At 39.2% G+C, this 12,338-nt stretch overlaps 1 protein-coding gene across 7 annotated transcripts in view; it reads right to left on the bottom strand.

The window, feature by feature from the left end:
- Window positions 1–8,296: 8,296 nt before the first annotated feature.
- TJP2 (tight junction protein 2) overlaps window positions 8,297–12,338 on the bottom strand; it is a 103,970-nt gene continuing 99,928 nt past the window's right edge. For 6 of the 7 annotated variants that reach the window (XM_042447247.1, XM_042447246.1, XM_042447248.1 and 3 more), the window contains 3 exons: window positions 11,808–12,143; window positions 11,132–11,217; window positions 8,297–9,132 (listed from right to left, as the gene is read on the bottom strand). In XM_042447247.1, the coding sequence (XP_042303181.1) occupies window positions 8,961–9,132; window positions 11,132–11,217; window positions 11,808–12,143 (594 nt within the window). In that variant the 3' untranslated portion in view covers window positions 8,297–8,960. The remainder of the gene's footprint in view (window positions 9,133–11,131; window positions 11,218–11,807; window positions 12,144–12,338) is intronic. The other variant, XM_042447245.1, reaches the window with a different exon arrangement.

The following is a 12,338-nucleotide window of genomic DNA, read 5'->3' as shown; positions in this document are numbered from 1 at the left end:
AAAGCGTGCCATTGCCACGGTGCCGTAGCTTTACAGCACTTCTTCAGGGCTGCATCGTATGGACGCAGCGCTGGAAGAGCACTGTGACGCTGTGTGCCATGCAGCATGGCACACAGTTTCACGCTGCCCTGAGAGCGGAGCCAGGGCATGTATCATGTAGATGCTATGCCCCAACTCCTTCCCCAGCCCAGCCCAAACTGCCGGTGCGCACAGGGCCTAAGTTTCTTATTTGATAAAACGTTAAAAAATTAAAAAATAACACACTTAAAAAAAAAACAAGCTATGAGGCCGTATTCTAGAAGAGTCTCTTGAAGAGAACATAGCCCAAAAAATCCACAACAAAATTATTGTTTGTTATTTGATAAAACTTTATAATTTTTTTTAATACGCTATAAAAAATAACATAAGCTGTGAGGCCATCCATGTTCTAGTAGAGTTTCTAGAAGAGAACATGGCCTCATAGTCCGAAAAACTCACAAAAAAACTATAGATGCCAGTCGTGAAAGCCTTCGACTTTACAACAAACTTATAAACAATAGAAATAACAGACCTTAGGAATGAGGAAAGAGAATTTGCACCCAGTATATTATTTCGAAGTTGCAAAAAGATCCAGAAAGAGAAATCATAGATCATTTTGTTACAGTCGGGTGATCAATGTCCAAGATGTCCTTCCACCAAAAACCAGCTTGCTGTAAGGGTGGAGCAAAATGAGATGTTATTGACATCATCAATAAAAACAGACCAATCCTCAATGAATGTGGTTACAGTGGTGCCTCGGGTTACGAAAATAATTCGTTCCGCGGCCGCTTTCGTAACCCGAAAAGCCTTCGTAAGCCGAATTGCCATAGGCGCTAATGGGGAAAAGCCGCGATTCCGTGTAAAATAGCGCCGAAAAGCACCAAAAGTTTTTTCGTAACCCGAAAAAACATTCGTAACCCGGAACAATAATTCCCTATGGGATTTTTTCGTATCCCGAAAATTTCGTAAGCTGGGTATTTCGTATCCCGAGGTACCACTGTATTTGTTTATTTTTAATTTGGTAGGAATCGCTTTATCACATACAAAAAAGGCCTGAAGGTTTTATAACCAGCAAGACACAACAAGAGGGGTTTATTTGGTCAAGAAAACGGGAGATTAGTTCTTTTCAGAGGTAAGCTGGGCTTATTGGAAAGGAGATTTACGTGGCCCTTTATGGATAGAATTCATTCAAATAAATCCTGCCAGAGGCATACAATCTAAGGAATAATAAAATATAAAACGATGCAGTAATTATAGACAAACTACTACTGTTACGGGAACTGCCAGACCTTTATTTTTATTTATGCTTATTTTTCAGGAATAGCTTTATAACATACAAAAAGGGTCTGAAGGTTTTAAAACCAGAAAGACACAAGAGAGGTAGGTTTGTTTGGTCAAGGAACAGGAAAAATATTTATTTTCAATGCTAAACTGGGCTCAGTGGAAGGGAGATAGGATATCATTGTTGGTTCACTTTGCCACAGATAAAAGTCTTTATAAAGTCCACTGCACTAAATGCGTATGAGGAAGTAGATCTAAGTCTAGGAAAACTCATGCTGCCAACTTCTTTCTTTCAATTAGTCTCAAAGGTGCTGCAAGGTTTAAATATCTCTGACATATAGTGCTATTCCTTCTTTCCTGTTTGGTCTATTTCTCTTAAAAAGGTTATATCCCTCTATTTCCACATTCCAATTATGAGACTCATCCCACTAGGTTTCAGTGAGGCCTATTATATCATATTTGCTTTGTTGTACTAGGAGCTCAAGTTCATCTTGATTATTTCCCATGCTCTGTGCATTAGTGTAGAGACATTGCAGACCATGGGTTCTCTTTACTTGCTGCCTGTGCAAGTTTTTTTGCCTCCCACTGTTGGGTCCTTGCACTATTTGTCTTGTTTCTTCTGTCAGTTGGACTATCTTCGCCATCCCTTTCGCCTTCCATAATATTGTCTCCCTCCCCCAAGGAACTCAGTTTAAGGCCCTCCTGATCACATTCTTGAGACTGTTGGCAAAAACATTTCTTCCAACTGGCATGAGATGCAACCCATCCGTTGCAAGAAGCCCCCCTCATGGAACCACAGCCCATGATCGAAGAATCCAAATAGTTCTTGGCGGCACCATCTGTGGAGCCAGTTGTTCACATCCGCTATTTTCCTCTCCCTTCCTGGACCATGTCCTTCAACTGCTCATGCTGGCAACTTCTCTCAGTTTGTCAAAGGTGCTACAAGATCTCTCTGCATACTGATTCTACATTCCAGGAGGAATGTCCAGGAGGAATTCCAAAATGTCCTCCACTTTGAGCATGACCAGGCAGCATAAATTTATATGAGTGTTTTTAGCTTTTATTTGGTAATGTCCTCCATTTGTCTTGAATGCTCTGCATTTTGGGGGGTACCTTGACCTCCTTTGCAGTTATGACATCTAAACTGCACCCGCATACTGCAGAAATAATCCGGTTTGACAGCACTTTAACTGAAATAGCTCCATGCTGTTGAAATTCTGGGAATTGTAGTTTGTTGTGGTGCTGGAGCTCCACTCCCAAAATGCCATAGCAGTGAGGATGCAGCCCTGGTCACCCTGTATAGGATGTGTGAGGGGTAGTTTTTTTTAAGCCCATGGATAGCATTTTTTGAAAATGGCATGCTCAGAGAAAGCAAGATTTGCCACCTATATTACTGAGATAAAAGTATTGGCATCTCTTCTATACAGTAGTAAAGACATTCACATTCCTTCTCTGATCTCAGCCTGAAACAGGGCCTTCATATTACAGTATTATATATACTAGGAAAAGGGCTCATAGAGCAATCTGTCCTCTATGTGCAAAGGCTGAAACTGTAAACCAATGCCTCTAGGAAAAAAAAAGCCTTTATTGCTGTAAAGTGGGACTAATGGATGAAAATACAAACCAGGAATTAAGACAGATGAAGGTTTCCACTTTCCTTTCGGTGTGGATGTAATGTTTCTTCACTGGCATCAGCACCTGTGTTGCTGAGCAATCTTCCCTTTGCCTGGATTTAGTTGCAAATAATGCCTTTGAAAAAGGAGTTCTCTGTACTAAGCAATTCTATTTGCTTTTTAAACTGTTCTTCCAGGATGCATTAGGACATCTGGCCATTGATTTTGAACCCATGACCTAAGGGTATAAAACAAAGGCAACATCCATAATCTACCTAGGTATATTCTAAGGCCCAATGATACTTTTCAGACCAGTGGGACCAGAGCACAACAACTAACCTCCCATTGACTACCCAATACCAAGGCAAACATTTTCACACATTGTTCCTTTCTGTTTTTTTGCATATATAAAGTATATGCCTGCTTTCCTTTATAGACATGGCAGCTGCAAAGCTGCCATGAGTGAAATACCTCACCCCCACAGTACTACAGACACAGAGTCAAATTTAGAAAGTTTTTTGTGGTACATGACCTATGTGAGCAAATATGGTGCAGTGGTTTGAGCATTGGACTGACTCGAGACCAGGTCCTCCACTCCATGACCTTAGCAAGCCACACTTTTTTGGACTCAAGAGGTTGGCAATGGTAAACCACCTTTGAAGAAACTTGCCAAGAAGACCGCAAGATAGCCTCACCTTAGGGCAGTGCTTCTCAATTATTTTCTGTCATGCCCCCCCTAGGAAGAAGAAAACATTTCGCGCCCCCCGCGCGACTGTAAATAATATCATTTGTCTATAAAATTGTTATAAGTACACCTCTGCATAGCAGAGCCTCGCGCCCCCCTTTACGGAGCCTCGCGCCCCCCCTGGGGGGCCCGCACCACTATTTGAGAAAGGCTGCCTTAGGGTCACCATAAGTCAGAAACGACTTGACCTACACAGTGTGTAGTATTGTAATAAAAATTTCTACGATTATGATTATTTTATTCATTTATATCCCACTTTTCTCTCAATAATGGGGTTCAAGGCAACTAACAACATATTTAAAACAACACCAATTAAAAACTATGCATTGTTAACTGCTATCAAATCGACATCAACTTATGGTGATCCTACTATGAGAAACCTCCAAATCACCCTGTCACCCACAGTCCTGATCGGGTCTTGTATACTTAGGACACCAGTCTTTCCTCTTTTCAATGTTTGCTCAAGATATGCTAACATCCCCTGATTCATGCTTCTCATATTCCATGTTCCTGTATGTATTGCACAGCTTCAGATTTTCCTTTCATCTCTGAGCCCTTCAACAGCAGAATATCCTTTCGGCTTGAATCCAGTTGCATAATTAGCCCCAGCATTACTTGTAGCTGTCCTGCTGTATTCCAGTAGCTTGTTGAGTGACCTCTGACCTGGGAGTCTCATCTTCTGGCATTATCTCATTTCATTTTTTATTGTTTCATCATAGGGTTTGCATGGGAAAAGATCTTTCAAATTAGGTTTACCGTGCCTCACTCTGCGCAGTACAAGCATTGCTAAAAAGTCCTTCAACAGTGTTGCTCCTTACTACTGCTGCTCCCTAGTAGTTCTTGGGCACATTTAGTCTGGCTCTTCAGTAATAGCCTATCAGACAGTGGGAGATCCTACTAACAGCACTGCTACAAGAGCGTAGCCTCTCATGCCTCATGGGAGCACGCAATCCCACTATATAAGATTTAAAAAGCAATTGAATAATGTATAAAGTTAAAATATTAGGCATTAAAATATAAAAATTAATTAAAATACTATATATAAAAATCTTAAATAGAGAATAGCACTGCATTAAAAGCCATGTCTAGTCAGTGGCTTCTGATGCAAACAAGCTGCTAGCAGAACATCACTCGGTCTTCTCAGGTTAATGGAAGATACCTACCTTGGTGCTCATATAACTAGAAAAGTGTCCAAATATACTTCATAGTAATAGAATACCATATTACTGTATTAGGAAATCAAAGATCTAGCCGTTAGTATGAAAAACCAGTATGTGAAGGACTCTTGTAGCCCCTTCGAGACTAAGCTTTTTTCAGTATGTAGAGAAATCTTGTAGCCCCTTTGAGAGTCACTGAAAGAAAGAAGTTGGCAGCATGAGCTTTTGTAGACTTCAGTCTACTTCCTCAGATGCTTTTAGAACAAGTAGCCAGAGGTCTAGGAAAGCTCATGCTCCCAACTTCTTTCTTTCAATGAGTCTCAAAGGTGCTAAAAGATCTCTCTACATATTGATTCTACAGATTAACACAGCTATATCTTTACATTCTTCTTTCTTTCAGTTAGTCTCAAAGGTGCTATTCCATACTGTGGCGCCTTACAGACGGGCCTAAGCGGCACTGTCGTTGCGCCAGGAATAGGCGCGAGGGGCAGCGCTTCCAGACACACCTTGCCCCTTGCGCGTATTCTGTACGGCAAGATGGCGGCGCCCTATACAGATGGGCGTGGCCATCTTGACGTAACGGACACACAGCGCCCGGATGGCTAAACCCGGAAGAGCCGTCGCGAGTGCGCGCTTTGGCACTTGCGGAGGCTCTTCCGGGTTGCCGGAAGGAGTGCGATTTCTGGACTCCTTTTTTGCAGCACGGAGGAGTCGCGCGGTTTGGCTGCTGCGGCTCCTCCGCGCTGCAACCGGCAGCGGCCCAAGACCGCCCCTTTTGGGCGGTCTGTAACGGGCCAAAATTAGGAAAACGTAAGATAGGCAAGTAACCTGTATAATTTTAAAAAACTAAGTTCCATTGTATCTTCCACAGAACCAACAAGTTAAATTGCTTTGTTAATGCCAGTGATGTAATGGTATTGTTTGTGTAGATCTTCCAGAAGTTTCACTTCAGGAACACATATCTTTCACCTACCTATTGATCACAATCCAACACAATGTTAATGGGCTCCTGTCAACTCCAGTAGCCTTAAAAGCAGTTAACCAGATTGGGCTTTGAGTATAATGTTGTGTTACTTACCTCCAAAGTATGAAAATCTTAACACTAGCATATACATGTTCATCACATATCAAGTGATCTCTGAAAATGGACCATTACATATGAAACATCATCAAGCGATAAATGAGTGGTGTGTACACTTTAAAAGCTACTTTCTTCACTATAAAAAAGTTACAGCCCTTAATTAAATGGTTTTTGTGAGCTTTGCTGCTATATCCAAGTTCTTAAAAGCTAACATTAAATTTTAATTTTTAAAGTCTCTAATTGGAATCCCTGCTACTACATAATTATATGGTTTTATAAAGGTGTCACATGCATGATGACTGTTCATAAATTACTATATAATTAAATTGGAGTTGGCGAATGAAAGCTTTCATTATTATCTTTTCTGGGTATGTGAAAACCTACAGAAATTGAGTTGAGACTTCTGCAGAACACTCCCTGTGCAGAGAGACAGGAACAGATATATCCTTTCACACACTTGTATCAGTGAAATCTGAGGAAAAAGTTTAATGTTTTTTAGAAACAATATTAAATTTTATCTGTAGACTCATATTGTTATCAGCATTAGGTATATTTATTGAAGTGACAGCTACCGTGCTTTCTGTAAGAATTACATCAGAATTGTCTTTCGCTCTATCTTTTAGTTTTCCTCTAATACATAAGGGGAAAAAAAGCTGAGAAAGGAGGAGAGTTGTCCCTCATTGCTAGTGTTCTTGGCCATTTCCTAGACATCAAGAACACTAGTTATATCTTTTTAAACACATCAATGATGAAGCAGCAGTGGAAAAAGAACCCAAGGTAATTTACTTTTGATTGCACATTTTCCATAGGAATGTTTATGAGGAAACTTCACTATAGTATTTCCATCCCTTTCCTTTTAAAATAAAATGTTACTACAAAATGGAATTCAATATGCAATTCATCTTTGTTTTCCTCTACTACCACTTCTTTAAACCACTCAGTTTAATTGCTAGAAAGATTATACAGTTGGGCCTCCGTTTGCACAGGGGATCTGGTCCAGACCCCCCCAAAACAGAGGCTCATGTGTATTCAAGCCTCATAGGCTTCAGTAGGGTGCACCCCTGTGTGCGCGGCCCGGGTTGCCCCTTTCCACATAAACGAGGTTGCGAATCAGATCCACAAGTTAGGAGGGGCGACTGTACTACAAAAAGCAGCTTCCTGAGGCAAGTGATCTCCATCGTGCCCATCATGAGTACATTCAACCTCCCATAAACATCCTGTGGGTCTCTACCACCACACTGTGAAGTTTTAGGATCCTGGCAGCAGCAGCCACAGACATGGAATGAGACCATGAAGTCAGGGAGATCTCCATGTGTTAAACAGTTCTACAACTTCCATCTGCCACTTGCCAAAATGAGATGGTTTCACTTATAACAACTGTGACCGTAAAACTTCAAAGATGTATAGTGAGTCCTTGTTATTGGCTGGGTTTTGGTTCCAGGATCTGCCATGGATGCCAAAATCTGTGGATACTCAAGACCTATTATATACAATGGGTTAGTAAAATGATGTACCTTATATAAAACAGCAAAATCAGGCTCAATTCCCCTCCCCCAGTATCTTCAAGCTGTGGATGGTTGAATCCATGGATATGAAGGGCCAAATGTAGTGAGACATGAGATATTGTTTCCGCAGTTCAGTTATGGTTCAAATAGGATTTTGATGTATTACTATCTAAATCTTCAGTAGTCTTCAAGTTCAGAACTGTTTAGGTCTGGAAATGCTCAGGCCATTTTTTATGCCAGATCTCTCAAGGCAACTATGAAAAAGTCAACACTGGAAGAAAAGCCTTTGTAAAGAACAGTAAGGGTAATATTTATATAAAAGCAGAATTGAAAGCCTGCAGATTTCAAGGACATTAAGAGTGCAGAAGGATCAAAAAGAATAATACAAAAAAGTGGGTGAACTATTGTTGTTATGCTATGAATAATCTGTATGATGGACAACATACAGTAACAATTTGATACATTTACATCAGTACATAAAAAACCTCAAACAGATGTTTGCAGATGACTACAGGCTGAAGATCTTTAAAGGATAAAGAACCTCCACCAATAGCCAATGCTCAAATTGTGGGTCAGCTGCAGTAGGCTCTGGCCCTCAAAATGATTTAGAACTGAAAGAGTTTATATTTGGTCCAATTGGGGACATCGTGGTACACATATACAATCATTGGCATACCACAGAAATGTATACCACACCATCCTGATCTCTTGTATTTCAACTGCTTGTGAAAGGATCATGAAACTACAAGATTTGAGTATTACAGTTGAAAAGCAGAATTAAAAATAGGCCAAAAGTAGAATTTAAAATAATATTATTAGCTACTTCATTCCATTCAATTTCCAAAACCCAACAGAAAAAAAGAACTCCTTAGTTCCAAAATGAAACAAGACAGCAGTCAGATGGAGAATATATCCCTTTATTATTTTATGACTCATATAAAGGTTTAAGACACAAATAATCTCCCTTATTTTCTACATAATTTTTTCAGTCTTACAGCTCCCAGACCTTGTGGCAGCCAACTTAAAAACAACCGTGTCATATGTACAACCACTGTTTATGAAAAATTGTATACAGATCTATTTTAAGTAGAAAAATAACATCCAAGGGGGAAATAGTAGCCATGAAACATACAAAAGTTAGGCAATAGAAACATTATGGCTTTGCACAAGTATCAGTGTCAGAGAACAACTGAAGACACTTTTCATTAGAAAGGCACTTATCTTTTTCTTGCACTAAAGAGCTGTGTTTTTTCATGTTCTGACATATCACAATAGTTAAAACGATTTTAAAAGGCAGTTTTAGTGAGGAATAGAAATAGTTTAAAATATGTAAATGCCAGAAATTAATGCAAAATTTTAAAATAGATTTTTGGTCCTTTTGTAAAATAGGCAACAGTGATTCAGTACTTATATGAAGTTAAGTCCTGTCATTCCAGTATGAAGATACATTTTGAATTCATCAGTAACCCAAAAATATATGTATACTTTTTAAAAGCAATGAGGATTCTGTTTTGGCTGTGCAAGTATGCCTCAGAGCAATAGCTCTGGCTGACAGTAAATCTATAATTCTGTATCCCTGTATCTAGATGGTGGTCCATAGTATCCACGTTTAGATTTATCAGCTAGCTGCCGTCGATAGTCTTCCTCTTCTGCATCACTGCCATAACTCCCTTGTTTATCTAGGTAAGATCTAGCAGGTGGTTTCTGCAGTTCAGCTTCCGGAGCTCTGGAACTAACATCAAAACAAACTCAGTGAATTTTAGAACAAGTAGTACTAAGAGGGAGAGCATTCCGAGCAGATTTATCACCAAGTATGTCTTATCCCAACTTCCAAGGTTTCCTCAAAGTTTAACACCACCTTGGAATGAACACTGTCAAGAAGCTCTTCTTTACAGCTGAGCTTCTCTCAAACAGCAATGTTTCTAGCAGTATCAAAATATGTTCAGCGTATGCATGCTCATGCCATATTGATCTTTTGGTACCTGAGAAGAATAGTTTCTTCTCACCAGCCTGAAAAGGCAAAAAAATGCAGTAGTATCTATTGATATTTATTTTAAATATAACACTGTGTTAATAATAACTGTTCTTTTTTGCTTTTATTAATGCCATTATGCTATACCTAGTACAGTGGTACCCCGGGATACGAATTGATCGCGTTACGAAATTTCCGGGATACAAAAAAGTTAGATTGGAAAAAACTGTTCCGGGATACGATGTTTTTTTCGGGTTACGAAATTTATTTCGGCGCGAAATTCAAACGCAAAGCGCGGCTAGCGGCTTTCCAGTGCTAACGGAAAGCCTTTTCGGGTTGCGAAATGTATCGGGTTACGAACGGAGCGGCGGAACGAATTAATTTCGTAACCCGAGGTAGCACTGTACTAAGCTATGGCTGAATCACAACAATTTTACTGTGTTCCAAAATCTGCCACTTAATCCTACTCAACAGCTGTGCCAGTCCTAACTTGGGCTGTTAAGTTACTTTTTTAGACTACCACTTCCAGTCAGCATGGTCTGAACTGCAGTGTGGTTTTCCTTTTGCCTCCTTCTATTTTCACATTATCAGAGTATTCTCTTCATAAAAATGAGTTTGCATCCATAGTTACAGCACTGTAATGGTGCCATTCTAAATTTTATGGAACTCCAGGAATTGTAGTTGGTATATTCCTTAAAATTTACTGCTTTAGTTCAGGGGAGTGGACTGGAATTGTATTAGAGCCTTCTAAAGACCTCAGCAAACTACAAATCAAAGGATTCTACAAGATGAAGACATGGCATTTAAAAGTGCTATGCTATGACCATGTAGCATGGATAGACTCTCAGTTAAGAGTCTGATGAGTATGTTATTCCCCCCCCCCCCAACACAAATGACTGGGATTTTGAATGCAGTCTCTTTATCTATAAAGTACTTTAAATTAATTTTAAAACATTACAGTAGCATAATAATGACAATACTAATACATATAAAGAAACAAGTTAACAATGAATGGCCCCGTTATTTTTCTTATTTTTTCACTTAGCATACAGGGCATCTTAAAGTGTTACATAGGTAACAGAAAAATGACTGAGATGAGACTACTGTACTGGAGAAAAATATGGACAAACTTCATTGCATACTGAGAGCTGGTTACAACTGGGCAAGAGGAAAAGCTCAAAGTGACACTGAAAATGTGGGGTTTGATGAGGAATTTGAAGAAGACACAGAGAGAAGGGCATTGTGCACATAAGTCAGTTTTCCATTTCCTTTTATGGCATAGGGAGAGAAGCAAAAGAAAATGGTGGAGCAGCCTAAGAAAACAGGAAGCCTTTGGTTGACTGAAAACAGAGGAACTGGAGATTATAAGCAAGAATATTAGCAGCAACAAGAGATGGGAAACAGGATGCAGTAAAGCGTTAAAATAAGGGCATGGAGTTCGTGCTAACTACAGATAGGACTGAAACCCAGATAAGATATTTGAGGAAGAGCATCATGCATCAATATGATATGAGAAATACTAGAAATGAGAAATATTCATTTATGCAGTAGTTAAATCAAATATTTTCAGTAGAGCTCTACCAGCTTTTAAACTCTTGGAAAATACATTCTATCAAATTATTTTTGGACCATATATATTTCTTTTTAAAGGCAAATTTTGTAGTAGTTTAATTCAGTGGTGACTTAACTTTGTGTCCTTGTTCATGGCCAACTGCCCCTTCTACATTAACAAGAGCATGCACAAATGAATTTATTTTACCTGACAGTTTGGGACCAATTCTGCTCTGGTTTCTGTGTTTTGATTGGGACAGCATAAATGTCTGGGTGTCTTTGAGCTATTTCTACCTATAAAAAGAAAATATGTGAACATTAGATCCTTTCTCAAGACCCTCTCAAATTACAAATGGGTGGCTGACCCCAATGATATTTCCCATAATGAGATGCTAACCAAGATCTATTTCTGCACATTACAGAGAGTCACAGTATTCAAAAACATGCAGAGCAGCAAAGTACAAAACCATTAATGCACTACTGCTAACAATAAAACAAATAAATGTTTCAATGGGGAAAGATTAAAACTATGGGATATTTCTTTGTGTGTCCCTGAAGATGTATGGCTTGGATACAGAATAGCTTTTCCACTAAGGATGATGAAGTGGAGTCTGCTTTTGTTGATTTCTCTTTTCTTCTGCAGTTCCATACACTACTCCCACACATTTTGGGAGGACATTCTACATTTGTAGGGCAGAAAAAGGGAAATTATCCCCCTCAAACCCCTTGTCTTTTCCCATTTACTTTAACAGAACTCTGCTCACAAGATTTTTAAACTAAATTTTAAATGCATTGATAATTCAAAGGTAATATAATGTTCTCAATATTTTTAAACTGAAAAAAAAACCTAGCTACACAATATGGTTCTTTTTTTTCTTCTATACCCTGGCATTTTGTGCTTCTTGCAATTCTTGCATTCTCTGGAGTCTTGCCTTATGGTCCATTTTCTCAAATATTTTAACTTTTCCCAGGACAGATTTCGGTGTGTTCTCCTCTTCGTCTACACCCTCCTCTGTTTTCTCCTCTAATTCTGATGGCTGAATGGCTGGCTGAGAGGATTTTAATATAGGACGTCCAAAAGTAGGTTTGATGGCTATAGGTGGAGGAGCTGCTTTAGCTGATATTCCAGATACTTCTGTGCTAAGACCACTAGGGCTGTTTGTTCTGGGTTCATAAGTCTTAGGGACATCATATGGATCTTCTTTGCTTGGCTGTTTACCCTTTAATATAAAAAGAAAAGCCAATATGTTAACATTTATATAAAAACAGAAGATTCAGTCTGGAAATGTTCATCAACAGCAAATTGATTAATATGGTTTGTAAATCCTATCCTACATTGGTGTTTTAACTAAGGAGGCACAGATGGATAAGACACAGTTAAACATCTCCTTAGGCTCAGAATGAAAAACTGAAGA

The sequence above is a fragment of the Sceloporus undulatus genome, chromosome 2 (genome assembly GCF_019175285.1).
Source record: "Sceloporus undulatus isolate JIND9_A2432 ecotype Alabama chromosome 2, SceUnd_v1.1, whole genome shotgun sequence".
NCBI classification, from domain to species: Eukaryota; Metazoa; Chordata; class Lepidosauria; order Squamata; family Phrynosomatidae; genus Sceloporus; species Sceloporus undulatus.
The sequence above is the reverse complement of the archived record's forward strand: the minus strand, read 5'-3'. Positions and strand labels throughout refer to the sequence as shown.